A 23,781-nucleotide genomic window follows, 5' to 3' on the forward strand; every position below is an offset into this window, starting at 1 on the left:
TTAGTTTTTTATTAGTTAATTTTAACTATTTTTTTAATTCTATAAAAAAACACATACATATATACATACATAAATCGGAGTTTTAAACTTCGTACAAAAGTAAAAAACAAGTAGTTAATTTTTAAGCAAAAAACAAAACCGACTTCAATTCTCATATATAAATATATATATAAACATATTTCATGATCCCATGATTGGATCTAAACCAGTATGGAAGTATGAGAATTATCGAAATCGATTGACATGGTCCAAAATTATGCGGTCACAGACACAAAAAAAAAACATAAAAAATATTCCGACGAACTGATAAACTCAAAGTTTAGCATTTTTTACTCCGAATTTTTAGAAAGTTTTTTGGCAACCAATTCCCAACCCATTAAATGCAAGCCAGAAGGTGCTACAACGATGATTTTAGGAATTTTTTTTTGTTGTCGATGTCAATAATTTTCTTCCATACGAAGTATGTTTGCTAATTTTTTTATAGGAAGGAAAATGCACCATGCAGTTATGATAAGCACTATACATATATGAATGGGTTGAGATTTCCACTACTTTGTTATTTGGTATGTATCTTAATTTCAAACTGATACTTGAATTTGATCCTCGTCATCAGACTGCACCTGTGAGCTGTTTCCTGATCGACCAGGTGGGCTTCCTGGATTTAGAGTGGGACTGGGAGAGCGAGCCAAGTCAATATGTCTTAGAGGTGATTTTTGCGTGGGAGAATTTGACGAGCACCTCCGATCTATCGTCGCATTATTTTGAGATACAGGTGATGGTACTGTTGCCGTGACCGACAATGGTGGTGAAGCGATTGGCTTGTCGACAGGAATACAACTAGATGCAGATGTACCAGCTACCGCAGCCACTGCTGCCGCCGATGCGCTCTGGTAGTAGCTGCTTAATGAAGATAACGAACTGGAAGCGGAGAGATGCGAAAACGGTGCTGTAGCAGAAACGGGCAGTCCAGAAAGTGATCCTACGTTAGGAACTCCGGCGTACAAATTGTAGGGAAGAGGTTTTTGCATTGCGGCTGCGGCTGCTGCTTGGCGATAGTACAAGTCAATACTCGACGGCGTAGGGGCACCATGTGGCGCCTGTGCACCTGGATAAGACCATGCGCCCAAATAAGGGGTTCCCCCATAGAGTCGCTGAAAAGCTGCAAAGTTTCCTGCTTCAGCTAGCAGTTCCAAACCAACCGCAGTCTGTCGTTTCCATTTTGTGCTGAAATGAAGAAATACACAAATGAACAATATACATATACATATATATACTATATATATATACATGTTGATAAATGGATACCTAATGAAAAAAATAAGATAAAATTACAAATAATTTTTGTTTCATTTTAAAGATTATGTGGGCCTTTACTATGCCAGTTTGGAGTTGAGAGTACTTTTTTGAATTGTTCTTTCGCATTTATAATGGCGCAAATAAAAGGTCTCCGAGCTGCGAAGCAAAGTAAAACATCACTTCTAGTTGATAAGAAAATAACATTTCAAAAGAAGAAGCAACCTCAAATCAACTCTGAACACGAATCTAAAGTCCCTTTTTGCCTCATCAGGATTTTTCCTAACCTAAAAATCGTGCCTGTTACATAACATCCGCCCCATTTTTTGAGGCTCAGGATGAACTCAGGCCCGTTAGACCGATTCTGATGCCGGATACATAGGACTGAATATTACAAATAAATATAACTTTCGCAGTAGAAAGACACGGCATGACCCCTTAACTTTTGAGAGCAAATAAAAAAAGGATCAGAATATTATGTTGCGAAAATGCTGGTTTACAGTGTTATTAAAACTGACAACGGAAAATGACCCAATTTGACAAGGGATGACGGAAATTTGTCCGAAATAAATTATAGTCCTACTTTATCGGAAAGTCCACCAATATCAAGAAATAATTAAAACTAATTTTGTAAATGGAATTTTAAGCGCTTAGATAAGCACTAACACATTCGTATTTAGGGATGATTGCAAATATGTTCCGTTAATGTTTTTTATTCAGTTTATTTCAAGGATTGACAAATTACAATGTACAGTCAAGTGTTGCTTGATATCTTCGAATAATAAAGATATGCGCTGGTCGTTTAAGAGCGATGAAGAGACGGAAAACGACTTTCCATCATACATTCATACATACGTATGTACATACACTGATGTGACTGGATAGAATTTAAAGTTAGATATTTTCAGTCGTTTTAGTGCATCGATGTAGTTATCACTTTTTACTGTTACTACTAAAAATAATGCGGTTTATATCACACAAAGATACGAATCCTTCATTTATTTTCAAATGTGAATTGCGGGGGGGTGAAATAACACAAACGGCAATAACGCAAAATTTGCTTTATTTCACTTTTAAATGGGAAATAATACCAAAATCTGAGTTTTGCTTTATTTCCAACAAAGGTTGGAAATAAAACAAATTTTGCCTTATTTCCCATTGCTTATTTATACTATTTGTAAAAAAAAACACAGTTTACTGACAGAAGCAAAAAGAACTTTGTTTATTCCAAAAATACAGTTAAACCAAGGCACATTGCACAGGAAATATCAGTATAGCAGCTGATTTGATTTATTTCAAATTATTTGTTCTCGAAAATTTCAAATATTTAACATTTCTTCTCAAAAAAATTCTAAATTGTTAAAATCTATTTGCATGTGAAACATTTTCCATACAAAACCAGCGATTAAATAGCAGCTGTTGGAAAGCTCGACCAACTCAGCAGCACAACCGCTGATTACTGGACCTGGCACAGGATGGTGGATCAATGCTTCGAGAAGCGAACCAATTTACTAAGAAAGAAAGCTGCAACAATTTTCATTTTTGCAATTTAAATTTTTTACCTTTTTCGTATTTCGCATGGCACGCTTTGATGTAGAAGAAAAAAATCAGAACAGTTTTTGGCACCTTCGATACCAGAAGCAACAACAAAATACAGGCAAATGTTGTTTTTGCTCAAATGCTCTAAACCTGTTAGATAGGCCTTGAATTAAACAAAAAATGTGATATAATTCATATGAAGAAAGTAATATTCACAAAATATTTTTACTTATGAAAAGTCTAACAAAATATAGGAAAAGCATCGTCTTTAAAAACTGCTCCGCATATTGGACATAGCGCTTTTGTATGAATTTATTCTGCATGCTTTTTAATATGTTGTTAAAAACATTGCCGGAAAACCTTAAAATGTTTGCATGGAACCATGTCGCAATAAACAGATGAAGTAATAAAACGGATTTCTCGCTTTATTTTCTGTCATTCGGCTGCCTTATAGTCACATTTTATAGGCAAATTTTCAAATAAAGCAGTGGCACCTGGTAAATTCCACTATGGGTGGGATGCAGCATGCAATAACACCATACACAATAATTCCCATTACTTGGACATTAAAAAGCAGTTTCAGAAGTGAACTAGTGTTATTTTATAATTTTTCCTTTTTCTAAACGGTTATAATGCCACCACTACATAATTGCGAAAGGAGGGGAGGGGCGGGGGACGCGAGCGCGTCGTGGAACGCGGCGCGGGGTGGCGCGGGGCGGCGCGCCAACGCGGACCGCCGCGACGCCGGGCACTTTCAAAATTGTATACTTATAAATCCGTCCATTTAACTTGTTCATGTACTACTTTTTGTCAAATGTAACTGGGTGACTACGTACATATGTGCACTAGTTTGCTTTATTACTCAAATTGTTAAGTATAAAAGTTGGTCTTATTGCTCAACGAGAAATGAAATAAAGCAAATTTGTGTTATTTCACATTCAAATGGGAAATAACACAAATTTGCGTTATTGCCGTTTGTGTTATTTCACCCCCCCGTGAATTGCATATATTTAAATATTCAATTGTTATCTTCAATAATGACAATACGTTCCCGTAGAGACAAACCTTTGGTTTACAAATTTTTGTATCCCTGCAGGAATGCAATCGAAGATAGAAAATCAAATAATTGTTATGTTATTGTTTGTATACATTTCTTTGGTTCGACGAAAATATCGGAATCTTCATCCCTGGAGATTGGGAGATAGCCAAGAATCCAGGGATAATCGTAACAGTAGCAATCTTTTTTGAAGTTTTAAGCATGGTGCGCTCAAGAAATGTCCAAGAAAAATGTATTAAGCCGAATTTTCTTAAGCAGTAAAGAGTTCTAGAAATTTGCTACGCTTTCTACTACGGTTTTCTAACGGTTTTTGTGAACAAAGAGCACAAGGTTACCCAATGTTTTCAACAGAAATATATTTTCGTTCCATTATTTTGTGATGAAAGAGTGAGGCAGCAGGCTGTGAAATATCAGATGCCAAAATTCAATGGATGCTACTATTCACACAAATGAAATAATGGCAACTTTTTTCTTGACCGGTTTTTTAATAGAAAAGCTTTAGCTTTATACCCGTACATTAAAATATGCATCAAACTAAGCAATTTCAATAAAAAGTTGAAAATACTGTGGTGAATACTGCGACGTATATCAGGAACCAGCCACTTCGGTCCTTGGTCTGGAAGTGTGCATTGGGCGAAGAATTAGTAGTATTCGTTGCTTCGGGCGAGCTCCGGTCCGTCCGTGGTTTCTGGGACTGGTAAAGCGTTGGTCAGGCCTCAGGGAACTGGGGTAGGGGTGTTGCCCCCGAGGATACACCCGTTCTTGTCTATTTCGCCCGCCCCCCTGCACATGATGCACTGGTAAACTAAAAAAGAATGGATAAAAATATGGAAAAAAAACAAAAGATAGTACAGTAGAGCAGAGTCCTTTCGCGAGAAGCTCGCGTATTCTTCGGTCCCCGCCACAGAACACGAACACACCAAATTCGACCACGTCGTTGCAAATGCCCCTAAGAGGAAAGAGGGACAATGTTACGGCCCAGACTACACTAGTAAGTGAAGCTAGAACGCCTGCGGGCGCAAGGGAGACCCCAACGGTAGGAGTTGCAATAGAGTCGAATAGAGAAACGAAGCGACTAATGCAATAATCGGAAAGCCAAACCATGAACGATATGAGCAAACACCCGTAACAGCAGATAATCCACATTAAATGACGTATATGGAGGCTCTTCGCGACAAGAGTTTGTTTTGAAAATGCGAATCCAGAAGGAAGAAGCTATGGAAAAATGCAATAAAATACGACGGAAGATATAAGCAGTCTTTACTAGGCAAAGGAACACGAGCGTGGAAATCAAAACATGCGTCTCTGAACTTAAGGAGCTTTTCGACGTCATCAAATACTGCAGAAAGGGATGGAGCCAAGCTGAGAAGTCCAGCAAGAAAAAAACTTCTACGATAATAGCCATTAGTGGAAATACTATAGCTACGCCTACAGCAAAACGTAATGTGCCCACACGCATCGAAGATAATACACCATCGCCGGTGAAACAGACTGCATCGAGTCCCGCTGCATCCGACTCCTCCAAGAAAACGCGAGTTAAGGAGCCAGAAAAATGGCAGATGGTTAGTCGTCAAAAACCACGCCCCAAAAGTGCTCTCATAGGGAGTAATGAAAATGGAACACCTCGCAAAGCACCACAAGGGAATACAGACAGCGCAAAAAACTGTACGAAAAAGCGAATTCCCAAACTAAAACCAGAGGCCGTGCTAGTTAAACCAGCGGAGGGACACAGCTACGCGGAAATTCTGAAAAGCCTTCGTAGCAGAACGACACCAGATGAGACCGCAATGGTGAAAGGCATCAGAAGAACACGAGCTGGCGCCCTTTTACTAGAGCTAGAAAAGGGAAAATCCATCCAGCCCGATTTCGTATGGCAGCTGGAGGAGTCAGTAAAAGAGTTTGCCTCCATCACCACTCTCAGGCCCACCACGACTGTAGAGATCCGGAACCTAGACGCCTTAACTGACAAGAAAGAGGTCGAAGACGCCGTAAGACAACTGGTCGCCGACAGAGAGGACATGGTGGTAAAAGTCACTGCACGAAACACCCGACAGCAAGTCAGAGCTTTCGCAACACTTGCCAGCGAGAGTGCGATAAAACATCAAAATCGGATGGATCAGTGCTAGCATGACGGCGACCACTAATTTGAAGCGATGCTTCCGGTGTTTTGGCGTAGGAAATCTTCGCACGGAGTGTAATGGGTATCTGAACACGATATGGAGAGACAGGACAAAAGATGAAGGAATGCACAAACGAACCGAAATGCTGCTTATGTATAGATGCTGAAAGTAACGATGTAAAACACATGCTGGGTTCTGGCAAGTGCCCGATGTCTAAACGGAATAACCAAACATGAAGATACTCCTAGCTAACATGCATAGGAGCAAGACAGCAGATGTACTTATAGAGCAACTTATCGTTGAAAAGGAAGTACATGCAGTGATAATCAGTGCCTTCCTCAAGGCAGTAATTACACTTTTGCTAAAAAAGGATCTGGAGACGGTTTTGTATACTTACAAAATAACCTATTCACCATAATGAGCTGCTACTTAACAACATCGGAGATTTCACTCGGAAACTAGAACTTATCGAAGACAAAGCGCTAGAAATAGGAGACCGTATAATAATGGCAGGAGACTTTAACGCAAAAGCCAGAGAATGGGCCTCGTTTACAACGAACTCAAGAGGTAGGCGGATACTGGACATGGCTGCTAGATTAGGACTAGTCGTGGCGAACACAGGCAACTCTGCAATTTTCCTGAGACCAGGATGTACTGGGACCATACCTGACATAACTTTAGCGCGGGAAGGATAGCCGGTTCTATTGAGGAGTGGAAAGTTCTAGAAGATTTCACCAGAAGCCATCATCAATACATCATCTTCAACATTGAATTGGGACACCATCAAGGCTCAGAGGAAAAGAAAATTGGTACACGCAGGTGGAATGTATAAAAGCTGAAGCCTTCGTTGCTCATCGCAACCATTGACGAGACCGCGAGCCGAATCTGCGCCAACAGCGACGCTAGGAAATTAGTAAGGACAACCATGCGATGCATAACAGAAAGGCGGTATACTGGTGGACGGCAAAAATTGCTGAACTCAGGAAGGTCTGTCTACGGAAGCGAAGAATACTCACTCGAGCTAGGCGATTAGAATCGACGCCCACGGAATCTAAAGACTAAAAACAGAGCAGAAAGCCCTAAAACAGGCAATAAGCAGTAGTAAAAAGAAAAAATGGGAAGAACTCAGAGACGAGTTAAATAACAACCCCTGGGGTCTGGGTTATAGAATTGTGATGAAAAAGCTGGGAGCAAAGTTAACTGCGACTGAAATGACATGCGATGCGCAAGATAGTACACACCCTGTTTCCTACGCATGAGCATCTGTTAAAAGTGTCTGAACATCCAACAGCCGAATCTGCCCCACCTTTCACCGCAGAATATTTAGCACTGGTAGCAAAGGTGCTAAAAAACAATAAAGCGCCGGGACCTGACGGAATATCTGCGGAGGTGGTAAAAGCTTTGGCGACTGAACGACCCAATACATTGCTTAGCATGTACAACGCCTGTCTGAAAGAAGGAGTCTCCCGAAGTCTGGATGAAGCAGAAGTTAATGCTGATTAGTAAAGGCAAGGGGGACCCGTCCATTGCTTCTGCATACAGGCCACTTTGTATGCTTGATAGCGCAGGAAAACTTTTCGAAAATATGATCAAATTTCGACTTACTGAGGCGATAGAAAATAGCGGTGGCCTGTCTGACAGACAGCATGGTTTTAGAGCCGTTTAGCAGCGCACCTGCGCACTCAGAGTAGCCTCCTCATACCGAACGGTGTCTGGAGCAGCAGTCCTTGTTATAAGCGTAACCATCCCCATAGATCTATTAGCTGGGGAACGCAATTTGGGTTTAAAAGTTGTTTTCAGCACTTAAATTTAAAAAATTGTTTTTATTAAATTTGCGGAAAATGTAAAAACCTTACGTCAATAAAAGCTCAACTTAAAAAAAAATCTAGCTCTTCATTTTAGCTGGTATTAGTATTATTTGGCTCTTTTTTCGGCCGTTTTAGCTCCAAACGAAATTTTTCTGGTGGCAATATGTACATATCAGAGCTGTCCAATGATTTAATCAATAGACTCTGCATTCACTCGACATTCTTTTCAAAATTTTGATTGTTTGTTCGTATAAAAAAAAACTCATTCCTGAGTGGCTTAAATTATTTCAAAATAAAAATAGTTTAAAAAACTAAAACCTCGCTATTATAATTTGCATTCGTACTGCCAAGTATGTTACTTGAGAATAGAAATCGCTGCATCTTTTAGGCGCATCAATATTACGTAGTTACATCCCGAGCTAATAAAAGGGAGGTAAAAAAAAACTGTATTGCGGCCGCTGTGGTGTTGTGGTAAGCAGTGCGAGCTTCAACTCCGCAAAGACTGGGTTCAAGCCCTGGTCAAAGCAACATCGCAAACAAATTTAGAAAAAAAAGGTTTTTCCTTAACAGCGGTCGCCCCTCGGCAGGCAATGGCAAACCTCCGAGTGTATTTCTGCCATGAAAAACAGCTTCTCATAAAAATACAATCACCGTTCGGAGTCGGCGTAAAATTGTAATGCTCTCCGCTTTGTGTGACAACATCAAGGCGCACGCCACAAATCGGAGGAGAAGCTCGGCCAAATACTAACATTATTATTATTAATGTAATATTGAATGGTCGAGTTCCATTCAGTATAGAATTTGAATGTAAATTTTCGTTGAATGAAAACGCTTATTATCATTCAGTACTACACTGAGAAAATACATACTGACACTAGAAGAAAATCTTGCCAGTAGAAAATATGTAGTCCTTTTGCTTCTGCCTTTGTACTACTGCTAAAATTTGCTACCTATGACATAAAGTGTGTAACAGCTTTATATATACAGTCCATACTTTTTAAAGCCAACTGTATATTTTTAAAGAAAAATTGCAGTAATTTTATATAAGATTAATTTTTTTTTGTACAAAACGACTTTTTTATTTCCCAATACCAGGCGCTCATAGATATCAAGTAACAAACTTTCTATGCGCATAAATTTGTTTGTAAAACTTTTTATTTTTCTTTGTACATATAAGCCTGTGAACTTCACAAAGTAGAATTTCGGAAATTTAAAAATTTATACAAACCATTTTGTGAGTAGAAATAGAAAACTTGTCGAGCCCTAACCGCCAAAATAACGTAAGCGACATTTTTTTCAAAATTGTCTTTTTGATGCAGAAATATTCCTAGGGCATCTAGAAGCTTTTCTGCATCAAAAAGAAAATTTTGAAAAAAATGTCGCTTACGTTATTTTGGCGGTTAGGGCTCGTTGTTACTTCACATGTACACTGCCGGAAGAAAATATTGGCACACCAAATTTTTCACAATATATGCAACAATTTTCATTCTAATATTTTTCCGCTAAAAATATGGTTCATTCTACAACAAAAAACATTAAAAAAAATATAATTCCTAAACTTTGTGCAGCAAATTCAGCAAATTTTCATAAAAAATTTTCAACTTTTTAATCAGATTTTTTAGAATTTTTTTGAGTATGCAGATTTGTAGCCCAATTAATTTTATTATAACAAAGTGAATGTATTTGCATTGTTAAACTTACCGACGATTTTGATACCAAGTTTTAACTTGGCAGTCACTTAGATCAAGCTTGTGTGCGAGTTCCTGTCGCTCTTGCACACTTAAATATTTTTGCCTTTCAAACGATTTTTCAAGGGTTTGCAATTGGTGATCCGTGAAAGCGGTGCGTGCTTTACGTTGCTTTTTACTCAAACTATGAGCTTCATTGATGGATCCACTCTTGATGCTACTGCCATCCTCGTCTTTAGCGCCTAAAAAAAAAAAGTTTAATTAAGAATTATTGAATTTATTGCCTATCTTTAGAATGAAAATATCGACAATGTAAACTTGCATTTTTATAATAAATCAGTATACTTCTAACTAGGGCTAGGAATCTCATGCATGTTTATAAAAAAAATCGCTTATAATTTTTTACCAAATATTCATTTGAACCAGTGTCAATGTTTTTATTATTTAAACAAGATTGTAACTGGCTTGATTATAAACTAATTTTATAAATACTTACATACTACATACGTAAATATGTATTGTAATTTGATATGAACCCAATCGTCATTCTGGTTAAAATACATGTTGTATTTACATATATATATTTATACCGGCAATAAGATATTTATTAGGAAAATATTTTTAATTGGATAGCGCATAATTTCCATTTTTGAGAGCATGAGATTCCTAGCCCTATTCATAACTATTGAAAGCCTCATACAGTATAGCCCATACCTACTAAAATAAAATAAAATAAACTAGTTGTATAAACTTTATAAAGTAGAGAATTTTAGTTGATGAAAAAAATATTAGTAACTTTTCATGTGCTCTGTTGCCATGTTGTTTTCTTTCATACGTCTAAACGCGACGGGGGGACGATCAACTTTCGCTGCGCGCGCAAGATAATTTCTTACATATTTTGTTGTTAAATCATTAACAATTTTAAGAAAATTTGTGTACACGCTTTGTTTGAGTAACCAGTTATCTATACTCCAAATAAATTATCAGTTTAATAGCAACAGATTTGAAGGACTTGTTGTATTTCGCCTCCAATCTATTCATTTAAATGTCCTTTTTGGCGAATTCGTAGCTCTTGCGCATTAGTGCAAACCTAAGAAGATGAAAGAATCGAATGCACGCAAATTAATTAAAAATTAGCCTTTCATCGTGGTTGTGCATATCTTAGTTAGCCATAAATGTTGAAGGCAAATGAATCTTCTGCTCACTTTAAAAAAATAAAATTGTCTTTTTTTTTTTGATTTGTGAGACCTCGGAAATACATACATATGTGTATGAAATGTCGTAGAGATTGCTAAATCAGTTACTGATATACGCTTAACATGTGCACACCTCTCTCCATAATCTTATTAAGATATACGCTTTATGAAAAGTTGTGTTTTCGTATTCTCCAGCAAAAAATATCCCGTAACTTGCCAGTAACCAAATTTCGGAGAGTAAGCCAATATTTACTCCCAATGAGTGAAATACGCAAGAAAGTACGAAAACGCAAAACCAGCAAGAAGTTGCTAGTTTTATGAACAGCTGATTAATTTGTTATTTTCCGGTGCAATTTTCTTAGAAAACTAGTATTTTCCATTTTATTATATATTTAAATAGGTTTATTTTGGCAGTTGCAACTCTAAGAGCACCACAAACCGTTATTTTGTTAATGTGAATTACATTATGATGGCATCATGCCATCAGCTGTTTTTCTTACTAGCAAATAGTTGCTAGTAAAAATTTATCCAGTAAAAATCCAGTAAAACTTGCAAGTTCAGCTGTCATTTTTGCTCTCTCAATTTCCCCTCTTTTGCTAGTTTCTTGCAAGTTTTTTGCGTACGAAAACGACATCCAGTAAAAAACCAGTAAAATTAGTACTGGATTTACTGGATAGTGGGTACGCGAACAGGGCTATAAATAGGCAGAGCCGCTCCCATTTTTACTAGTTTTTTTTTATTTGGTTTTGTGCTAAAAGATTACTCCGTATGCCAATTTTGAGCAATTCAGCTTCAGCGATTAGTTGCATTCGCGTATTGATAACTATAGGGGAAATTTAAAGACCAAACTGGCATTTCGTTTCGTTGAGAAGCTGCTGGTTTCTGCTGGAAAAAATTTTGCTGGCAGCAATTTGCCAGCAAGAAAAACAGCTGATCAAAGTCATCTCACTGCAACCTATGAAAAAAGTTAAATGTATTTTGATGATTTTTAAATTTAAAATAACTTATTAGGTCTGCAAATGTTTCAGTAGAAAGCGCATACTCATTTACTTACTTTTGCTTAGCAAATTGCTTTAGGAAAACTTTAAATTTATATTCCTTTCATGTTTTCCGTTTTATGCTTTGGTATGTAAATGAAATTTCGATCAGCTGTGCTAAAAACTTGCAAGTTTGTGCTAGTTTTTCGTTCGCGGACTTATGCGAACATTTCTCTACTTGAGAGAGAATAGAAAAAAATTTCATTTGAATTTTCCTGTTGAGAGTTTTCTGCTGTAAGAATACGTGAATACACCTAATTGTTGAAAGTTATCAAAAACTATCAGGTTTTTGTGTTCGCTTACGCAAGAAACTGGCAAAGAAGGGGAAATTGAGAGAGCAAAACGACATTTCATTTTGAGGGGAAGCTGCTGGTTTCTACTGGAAAATGTTTGCCAATAAGAAAATAGCTAATCAAAACCAGCTGGTTGGAATTTCCGCAAATCACAAAATAGAATTTGATGGTTCGGAAGTTAAAAATAATAAAATGCGACTAATTAAACTTGTGAGAATTCAGTAATTATTCGTTTAGTCAGTAAAAGGCCTGGGGATTTGTTTTCTTACTTTTTCAATTTTACACTTTTGAATAAAAAAAAATCTGTCAGCTGTTCGTCTAACTTGCAAGTTTCTGCAAATTGTCTGTTCGCGTAAAAAAAGCAACCCTACTCTACGCTGTGAGATTTAATTCATTACAGCTATGACCATGACATGGTTATTTTCGTTTTGTTTCGACTGTGTACTAGTTCCATCAATAACTTGATTTATTTGAATTTATAAAATATATGTATGTATTTTATTGACCATATGTCCCATTTAAAATAAACGACGGTTAATTTGGCGTGACAAACTTGTTTTGTAATGCCATAGGTTATGTACCTTCTTCCGACTTTAACAAACTTAGGGCCGTTTTCTGGACTGCCTGTTAAAGATAACCGGTGCTTTGACTGCCTGGCAAATTTGTTTCTTACATACCAAAAACAGGAAATCGATAAAAAGTCGATAAAGCACACCGGCCGCCAATTTTTTGCGGGCAGTCAAGTAATTTGTTTACTCTAAACGTATTTTTGCAAAGACAAATTTTTATACCCGAGCGCACTTTCTTCACATAACGGTTGTTTGTAGCAGGCAAAACGGAGCGAGATAGATATAGACAAATCTATACCTAAATAATCAGAATGAAAAAATAAGTCCATGAAGCGGTGACTGTCTGTCCGCCTATAATTTATTGGAAAATGGGCGTAGCCACAAACTAAAATTACGGCCGCTTTTCACATAACGGTAAATTTCAGAAATGCTTGAAACTTCAATATTTCGAAATTTAAGGACGCTAATTTACACAAAATTGATACTAACTACATTCCCTTAAAAAGAAGTAATATTATTATGGAATTTTGAAAAATGGACGTGATATCGCCCACATATAACTATGCAAGTTTATCGAAGATGTTTGACACAGAGATAAAACCACGCCTTTTTACCATGTAACGGTAGTTTCGGAAAGGTGAAAAAAAACTATATTTAGTAATTGCGACGGGTATCTAATGTTCGGCTCCACCCGAACTTAAACTTTTTTACTTGCTATCCTATTGCTTTTTCATTTCATCACGTCGATTATTGAGTTCATCCAAGGCGAATTTATACAAGGTTGTGTAAATAGAATTGGTGAGGTCCTTCTGAATGTCAAAATGATGTGTTTGTTGTATTTTGGGGTACTTTTTGCCGTCATTGTGCGTATAATTTGTTGTTGTAATTTTTGTTTTTGCTCACCCGATACCACCTTGTATTAATTCGCCTCGAGCTCATCAATTAAAATGTACGAATGCGAACGCTGGCTGCGAATACGGAAAACTTGTCACGGAATCCGATTGAACTCGAAAGAAATGTGGCCAGATTCGAATGACACATTTTTATGGGTCTACTTTCTTAATTTATGCACGTGTTTTTGAACAATTTTATACATATACATATGTACCTTTGATAATTGTGATGAATTTCCTAAATAAGAAACACCAACATTTAAAACAAGAATTCTAGGGAGCGCAACAATTTTCTATGACATTAACGTTGGCTTTAGAAAGTATATTTTTTAATTCATGGAATTACATATTTAGTTAGTTTAAATTTCATTTAGATTTTATCTAGACAAACATTCACTAATTGGCCTGTGGCCAGCATACCGATATAATTTCGTGTTATTTGAGACTTTACAACTATGGAATCCAATCCCGCAAACGCGGGAACCAGCGCCATTTTTGCGGGATCATAAATGAGGGACCACAGAAAAAAATCAAAAAGCGGAAGGCGAGTTGGGAAAGTGCTCGCCAAAATGTTCGTCGTGCTTGACTTTATAAAATATACATCATTTTATAACCCAGTACATAATTTCAGAAGTTAAAAGCCCTTCCGAAAGGCCTTCCGGAGAGTCAAGAGGCCTTCCGCTCTACATTCCTTACTCCTTAATTTTTTGTATGGACCTTCATTTGATAGCTTCTTCTTTTGCCGGATTAGCGTTGCCAAATTTCCCGTATTTTGCATTAAATTTGAAATGTTCCGCCGGGACAAGATTTTTCCCGTATTTTCGACAATTTAATTATTCTTTTCAACCTGTAAAGTTCTACCCAACATGGTCGTGGTTTAACGTGGCTATTGTGAGTAGGTCATTAGCAAGCATTATTGCATGCAACTCTGTAAGAGAAATATAGCTAAAAATTATAGTTGATTTTTTAGATTTTTTTTATGGAGGGTGTTGCAAATTTTCTTCCACACAGTGCATGAACAAATCTGACTTTTATATGGAAGAAAATGCGCAACACCACTGTTTTTCTACAACAAAACAAAACCAAAATTCTTTTCATTCATTTTATTTTCATTAACAACCTTTTACTTTTATTCTTATTTTAATTTGGCCAGCCAATTAACAATAAATTCGAACTGGCGCATTATAGAAGATAAAATATGACTTCCACTTTGGTAAATTTGTCTAAAAAGTTAGTGCAGACACCGACTGGAATGAGTGGAAGGTGAGTTTTCAAGTAGTTTTCAGCGAAAACTGGTTTTCGTTTGATAAATTTTACATTGACGAAAATGCAAGTTTTAGGTCGAAAACCAATTTTAGCAACGAAAACCTGTTTTCGATGTCGGTCAGAACATGGTATTACGTAAAAATGCTTTAAAATAGTTCTTGTTTGTTTGCTTCCACTTACGTTAAGAAGTACAAATACGTTCCAGACCTGAACAAAAATTTTCTTTGATCTCTAATGGTTATTGTTTGTTTATATATACATTAGACTGAATCACCAAAAAAGTTGCGGTTTTTCCGCCGGGATTACAAAATCTTTTATATTTTAATACGTCTACCAAAATATTTCAGAAAAATATTAAGATTTAAGTGAGCTGGACCGATTCGAAAATACCTCCAAAAATTGAGGATTTTATGAATAAAAATAGTTTTTTAAAGAACTTTTCGAAAAAAGGCCCCTCAGATGACAAAACAGATTCAGCTTATAAAATCTGCATAAAAATGTTAAAAACTATTTTCAACGGAATCGTAAGAATGAGACTTTTGATGCTGTTTTTTACATTTTTCAAAGATTGATTTACGAGAAACTTGAATAACTGGGCCAAAACTATTCTGATTTAGACTTATGGGATCTCAGTAGAAAGGTATTTTCACACTGTTTTTACTTCTGTCAAAAAAAAGTCATTCGTATCCCTTTTTTTTTAAATACCAATACATATTAATTCAACGTTGAATACGTTCGTAAATAAAAAGGGTGACAAAATACCTTTCCAATGACACCTCTTAAGTCTAAATCGGAAGAGTTTACGTTCGGTTAATCAAGTTTTTCTTATACCAATCTTTGAAAAAAGTTAAAAAAACAGCATCAAACATCTCGTCATTACGATTCCGTTCAACATTTTTTTTTTTTAATTTTTCATAAATGTTTTTATGCAAATTTTTTGAGCTTGAACCGTTTTGTAATTTGAGGGGATTTTTTTCAAAAAAAATCTTTAGGAAACTATTTTTATTCATAAAAAAACTACAGTTTTCGAGGTATTTTCAAATCGGTCCAGCTCACGTAAATCTTAATATTTTTCCAAAATATTTTGGTGGACGTCCTAAATATAATAGACTCTATAATAACAGTGGAAAATTAGTACCGATTTTTTTTTTGTATCTATGGGGAGTGATGCAGTCTAATATACATACTTTAAAACTCAGAAATGTTCTTATGACATAATTACGTATATAATAAAATACGTTGTGATAAATCACTTCTTTCAGTGAAAAAGTTTTTTACAACGCTTTTATCAACTTGCGATGTTGTGTGTCCAGACCACTATTTATAGATACTATAAAGATAGCAAATAGTCTAGATATCAACCTCGTTGTAGATATCATATCAAAGCCATACAATTAGAAGACTCTATATGTCGCCCCGCCAGAGGAAGTTCAATATTGCGCATAAAAATATGCACCACATAAGTACGTTATAGCGGAAATGGACGGCACGCCATTTTTTTTATATGAAATTAATTCCTGCTATATGCACGTACATATGGATGTACATATGCATGAATATACTCAACGTGAGCACAAAACATTTTGCTTGCATAGTCTTCTGTTGCCTTATATATACGGTGACCATCCGTTCTGTTTTTTGCAGGACCGTACTGTTTTTCAAAGGTCGGTCCTGCGTAGTTTTTCAAACCTGAAAAACCTGAAAATGTACTGATTTTTTCCAAGTGTCCTGCATTTGTCCCGCATTTTATTCGTTATTTTAAAATTATCGGACAATGGATGGATTTTTTCAAATAAGTGTTTTTTGGTACTTTTCGTAGCTTTTCTTCAATATCTCATGAAAAAATCTCCAAATTAACGTAAGCGACTTACAGCTCGAAGGGTATTGATGTGCCTCTTACCAAAATATATAACTTGTGGCGACTTCAATGAAAATTATTAGTGCTACAGGCGAAAAAAGTGAGCTTTTAATCAAATACGCAGTTTCATTTGATTATTTTTTTCATTATTTAAAAAATTCGATAAAGAAGATATATCATTACAGTAAACTTTGAGCCAAAGATAATGAAAATCGGATTAGAAATGTAGATGCTATGGAGCGCAATCTGCACAAATTATATATTTTTGTAAAGGGCACTTTGTAACTCGTCGTTTACATCGATTCATGGCGTCGATTTTTGACAAATAACTGCGAAAAGTACCAACAAAACAAAAAAAATAAGGGTATTGTTTTCGTTTTGAACGACTAAAAATTTTCCTATAAAATAATCTTTTAAAGATTTCCGCTTTTTGTGTAAGCTATTGTAATTATAATATGTTTTACTATACTTTTATAAGTATTCATGTAAAAAAAGATTAATATCAATGAAGAAAACGTGATTCATTTTTAAAGTTTAAAATGTATTAAGAATTTAGAATCATAAATACTCTTTTGAAGTTTTTATACTACGTAAAAATGTAGGCATAGTTTTGAAAAATTGTCCTTCATTTTGAATCCATATTTATGGTCACCGTACTTATATAGCACAATGTAATATGTGAAATTAAATAAATCGCATGGGATAAATTTTTGCAGAGTATTTATTTTTCTTAATTAAATACTTTTGCAATTAAAGGGATTAGTAGAATTATGTTGGTTGCAAACCAGCCCTATTTTTTGATGAGAAATATTTTTACCGGGTGTCATATAGTAATTATTTTTCACTTAAAACTAAGTTTAAACTACTGACCAGTTTTTTAATGCAAGTTTATGTATATGTATGTTTTATGTTCCATACGAGAGACTGAATTGGTGTGTTGCACTTCTTAATTTACCAAGGTTGGCCCAAAAATCGTGAGTCATCACTTTAAATGGGACTAATTACTGTAAAATATACCTACTTAGATTGCTGCTACGCTAAGGCTCAATTTCGGAGTGCCGATTTAAGTAGAGATAGTTGATTAACTTCAACAATTTATTTTCAGATCATCATTTAAATTGCACTTAAATGGCCAATATTGCCTATTTGAATTTCAGATATGCAATCCTGTGTTTGTACCAAACAACCAAGATTAAAAGATGGGTTGTTTTATCAATCTTGACAAAGAACAATCAGCTGTTCAGTGCAAATTGTAAACAAACAAACAAACGCAACAACAATTTAAAGGAGCGAGCAAAGGTGTTGCCACTTGTTTGGCATATTTAAATAAAGTTGATCTGAAAGCCAACGGAAGTTAAACGGCTTTTAAATAGCAAACCAAAATTAAACTTAAGTGCCGTTTAAGTATTCTTTTGAATTTGGCCATAGAAATTATCAAACATTTTGGCACAAAGTAAAAAGGGACTGTTTCGTCTATTTCTTAGAGTTTGTATAAAAAAGGCAAAAAAAAATAAAAACTGTATATATATGCATGTCGAATTAATGGCCGTCCTAGTCATCAGATCCGAGTCCATTCGATTGCTGGGTATGAGGCCTCATGTTGATCAAAAGGGGGAGTATAGAGAACTCAAAAATTAGGAAATTAGCCTATGGTTACCGAAGATATGGAATAAATTAACCGACGAAGACTTGGGTGCCGCTTTCGCTTTTCTCTCAAAGTGATTACCGCTGCTAAATGCAAATAAAAGTTGATATGTACAGTATATTTTTCTTTGCTGCCTTTATGCTTAAGTGCACCTTTAAGATACCTACCCCAAAATGCGCATCAGAGGCGTTATTTGTAACATTTGTAAGGAAACTGCTCCGATAGATGCATTCAACATACCTGTACATTGGCGATACCTGCCTTAAAAATAGTGCGACTAGTATCAATTATCAATGAAAGTATTACGTTTACCTGCACTGGCCCTGCAATTACCTAATTTTACAAGCTTTTATTTATTTTGCTCATCTCGCAGAACAACGAAAATGGCTATCAATTTATGTAGTTATATAGATAATTAAATACCATTCGGTAAAAATTTCGCTTGCAGTAATTTCTACGTGGTAAGTGCTCCTCCATTACTTGGTTTCATAGGGATTCGGGTACCTTCCTCATTGGAGTAGTAAAGAAAATTCGCTTAAGTACCTTTTTCGGTTAAGTGCACAAGTTTTTCGTACAAAGAAGGATGTGCAGCTAAGCAAAATATACTGTATTTAAAATCTAATTAATAAATTAAAGTCAAATCTACGGAAAATTAACAATAAAATACTTTCTTCGCAAAATCTATAAAGGGCCTTTTTATTAAAAAAAAATGCCTGTAGTGTGGGCTGAATTTGTTAGATTTTTTTAGACTATTCAAAAAAGCTGCAGCACCCCCTTACAGTAAAATTAAAAACACGAAGAGCATACAGCATTTTTTACACAAATACATTTTTTTCCCCCAATCGCTACTACACTAAAGGCCCGTCCACATACAAGAGCAGCACAGGTAAGCACCTCTCTATATGACTTATCATCAGCTCATCTAACATCCCTTTAATTACTGTCTAAAACCCGTCAGTTCTGGCCTTTTCCTGAGCCTATCGTTAGATGAGAATGAAGAGAACATTTAGTCGATTCACTGATTTAAACAGAGTTTGGTAAAAGTCTGTTCCACGAGCCCGAAATTGCGCAATTTCGACACTCCATTTAAATTTGAAATATTAGCTGTTTACACGACCATCTCAATTTCGATGACAGTTTGTTGTTGTTTTGTTAGTTTTGTTTTGCTCGGTTTGTCTGTCCTATTTTTATTTACATGTTATTGACGTTGGTTTTTCTTCAGTTAGCTCATGGATTGTTTACAATAAGCAATTTTCAGAGTTTTATTTGCGAAGTTGGAGCAATTTCAGGTGAAATTTGTTTGTGAATAACTCCATCTACACTTCAAATAGGGATATTTCCCGAGTCTCTAAAGCCCTGCACGGTGCACGGATTGCATGGATTGCACGGTGAAACCTGGTTTTCATATGGGACAGCTTTAGAAACCGTACAATCCGTGCAAGGGCTTTGAAAGATTGCGAGAATACCGCTAATGTTTTACATAGTTTAGTGCAATTTGTGTAAAACTGAATGAAGACGACTGAATTGTGTGGTTATAGAAGAGGACCATCGACTTGCAGAAAAAAATAGTTTCTTACTTTAAAGATTAATCCAATATTTTATATGTATTTGTTATAAAACATACATTTCTGTTCGCCTGTAACTCAGCTCCTACTATCGAACTAGTTCATTGAGCTGAACGAACTAGAAGTGAACTAAAAAGTCCAACTCTAGTTAGCAGTGTGTTATATTGCAGCAAAATATTGAATTCCCCAGCACAGAGCACTGATAGAAATTTAATTGAAAATTTGTCGACATACATATTTGAAAAAACGAGTTGCAAAAGAGTCGAGCAGAGCTTAAAAATGTAATTTTAGAAGAATGGCATGAGATATAAGACGTAGCTGTTTAGCTCAACTGCTACAAACTGTTGGCAACTGTTGGACCCAACAATTACGTCTTAGAAACGGCTTGATGAATATGCTGCCAAATGAACAGTTGATAAATGTAAACAAATGAAATTGCAATAAATAGAGATAGTTGTCCCGATAGTATTTAGAATTCAACGCTGAGCTGCCGCCGTGTTGAAAATATCTTTCAAAGTTACAATGAATTAAACAGTGTATAATTATATAGCAAACATCTTAAAAACATATATTTAGAAACGTGGTATTAGTATAAAATATTTTAGTTACTTTATAACATCAGTAATATAAAATAGAATAAATTTGTTTGCAACTGCCACCTAACAAAGCGGCGTTAAATTTAATACAAGCGGCGTAAGTCTTTACGATCAGCTGTTTAGGCTAAGCCCAACACGTTGAGTTCAGGTAGCGTAAAAATTTTCCACTGGAAAAAATGGCGGAAAGTTGCCAACTGTTGAACTGAGCGGAACTACTCAACTGTGCGTTTCGAAGACAAACACTCAACAGTTTAACAAGAGCTACGTCTTAGAAACGCGCCCAATGTTTTGTAAATCATACAACATAAAGCTGTTTTCTGCAAATGTATCTAAGAACACTGTCAGGTTGAAGTTCTCTCTGATTTGCTTTTTATTTTAATACTTCTTCAAAGTGAACGACTCAACATTCTATTACCAGCTTACAATTGTTTATTTTAATAAGATAAAACCAAAAATTAAAAGAAAGTAATGGAAAAATATATTTTTTAAACATCATTTAACATTTCGCTGTTAAAAATAAAAACTTTCCTGAAAAACTTTGTGTACTTTATGCAGGTATTCGTTGTGTTTTGTATATTTAGTTATTAGTCCGGTCAAATTAAGTACATAGACTAAAAACAGTAGGACCATTCCATTGTGACTGATGGGACATTTTACTCCAGAATGTGATCAATTGTGAATTTTAGATATGTTCTCGGAACTTAAATATACAACAGCGAAAGATAATTTTTAACATAAAACAATTACTGTTTTACGTTTTAATAAAAATTAGGCTTTTATCATATTCATAGAAATATTAAAAAAATATTAAAGTTGTGACTGGTGGGGCATCTTCTTGAAATAAAAGTTCCCAAAGACAAAAATTACAACTTCGTTTAATTTTTTTAATATTTTCCAACAGATTAATGAAATGTAGTCATTTTAAAAGAGGTTACTACTGAAATAGAGATAATTAGGGCGTATTTAAATGTATGTCGTTTTCCTCTTTTCAATGGAATGACCCGGTAGTAAACTTATTAAAATTCGCATAGAGCTAGAATTTGTAACACCATTACAAATAAGGTCATAGCTAAACAATATCAGTTTGTTGCATTTTTCTCGTAATTAAATGTCTATCTTGTAATTAAAGGTGAAAACGGCACTTAAATTTTTTTTATATATAGAAACTTATGTCCATTGTTAAGTCAAAAGGCGTTTTTTACCTTATAAAAGACTTTGCAAGTTTTAAATTGGGAGAGTAAGCTTTAAAAAAATTTTACTTAAACTTTACATATTTCTGGATGCTTCACTTCTTAAACTTTAAATTTATTATAAGTATTTCCTTTTACATATGTATGTACAAACTTACATACATTCATACATATGTATATATGTATATCCAGGCTTATCAACATTTTCATTTAATTTGGATAATCATGTTTCCATCTCTTTTAACTGAAGCCTGATTTTAATGAGCATATTATTGCGGCGTAAAGGCCTGTATGCAGCTCTCAAGAAAAGCAAAAACTCCATATAAAATGACGTACAAGAAATGGCTAAGAAATTTTCTTGAGTCAAATTTCCTTAAGGCAGTACGCAGTTCTTAAGAAATTTACTACGCTTTCTACTACGGTTTTCTAAAGTTTTTTGTGAAAAAAGAGCACAAGGCAACCCAGGCTTGCAACAGAAATATATGCCCGTTCCATTATTTCTTGAGGAAAGAGTGAGGCAACAGGCTGTAAGGTATCAAAAATGTCAAAATTCTTTGGACACACACGCAAAATAATGGCAATTTTTTCTTGACCGTTTTCTTGAGAGCTGCATACAGGGCTTAAGTTGTGAAATCCGACTTTGAGTTATAGTTCTTTTTTACAAACACGCTATGACTTTAAACAGGGATGCTAAACAAACGAAACGACATTATGTTATTTCGTTAATGAGTAAATTTAACAAAATAATTTCGTTATGTTTCAGAGATAAATTGACGAAACAAACCCCAGTCGTTAACGTTTAAACAGAACAAAACTGAATCGTTGGAAAATTGTTGTTGTAAACCATTGCCAGCTCACTGTTAGCACCTAGTGCCTAAATGTATGCTACAGCTTCAGCGTAAACGTTAAAAATCAAAATATGTGGAACTTTTGGCATTTTGCATATTTCTAGCGCGTTTCCTAAGGCCCTGTCTCCACAGGAAAACACTGATGTCGTGATAAGCACATGTCACAAAATATATTACCAATGGAGACCGCCTATTTCTCATGGGCGGCAATATATGTGAGCGCTTATTGTTTGACATCTATTGCAGGCAATTCGATAGTTTGACAGCCATATTTTCATTTGAAAGAAAGCGTGCTGGTAGTAACATCGATGAAATTTTCATATTAAATCAAAATAAAATCTGTTCTCTATTGGATTATTTATGATTACGTTTTAGGAAATTATTCAGCAAGTTGTTTAAAGGTTTAAATGTTTTTAAACATCGAAATTGAGAGAATGTTGTCTGGTGGCGTCATGCGGCAAATGCTTATTTCAAGACATCAAAGTACCGACACACAAAAACTTGCAATCACATTGCTTGTCAAAATGACAGTTGGCAGGCCATCGGTGTTCGCCTGTGGAGTTCTGCAGTAAGGACTGTGGCAATTTTTAGCTTTATTCGAAATTATGTAAAATGAAATGTCTGTTTTGGCCGGGATTTATTGAATGTATGCTTTTTAGTCAGCAGTCAGTTTGTAACGGTCATAGGTATGTACTTGAAGGTTTTAATTTGAAATTAGCATAGGTGACACTCTGTATATCTATGCGTATGGGTGCTCTTACTGTGAAGTAAAGAAAAATAATCTTAATAAGTGGCATAGTTTCTGTATCATCTATAATTGAATTTTGAGTTGCATTTGTCTCCGAATGGCACACTGTTTGTAATTGGAAGCTTTCTGATGGTAAAAACTCCAGCGCAAAGATAATCGGCTTTCAAATATCTAATATGAGCTCAGGTATACTAGAGAGTATACTACTCTTCGCTCTATGACCAATAAATTTCTGTTTCAGAATCTAACGGTCACCCCGCCCATATAAAATGAATCTCACCTCACCATTACTACAAACACTGTTGTCGTCCTGGTGGCCGCCACTCCCGACTTCACTATCGCAATCCTCATTATCCTGGTAGTCACTATTGTTATCAAGTTCCCGTGCGGCGGCGGCAGCGCTGGCATAATGCTGTTGCATCACAGCCGCATATTGAGCCACATTGAGGCCATTTGAGCCGATTTGTGTGGCACCGACGGGAAAATGAATTTTATGTGCAGCGCCGGCAACGGCCGTCCCAGCAGTTACGGGCGTTTGAGTATGTAACGGAATTAAATTATGTGGAGGGGGG

The 23,781-nt window shown here is 35.6% G+C and overlaps 1 protein-coding gene across 1 annotated transcript; it reads right to left on the reverse strand.

The window, feature by feature from the left end:
- Positions 1–129: 129 nt before the first annotated feature.
- On the reverse strand, positions 130–23,777 carry LOC118734382 (homeobox protein B-H1-like; the record flags this gene model as incomplete). Its single annotated transcript, XM_036464105.1, has 3 exons — positions 130–1,224; positions 9,519–9,747; positions 23,495–23,777. Coding segments are annotated over 3 exons (1,158 nt in total), but the record flags the coding sequence as incomplete, so codon positions are not given.
- Positions 23,778–23,781: the final 4 nt, after the last annotated feature.

Source organism: Rhagoletis pomonella, unplaced genomic scaffold, assembly GCF_013731165.1.
Source record: "Rhagoletis pomonella isolate Grant_MI unplaced genomic scaffold, Rhpom_1.0 Rhpom_scaffold_00002, whole genome shotgun sequence".
NCBI lineage: Eukaryota > Metazoa > Arthropoda > Insecta > Diptera > Tephritidae > Rhagoletis > Rhagoletis pomonella.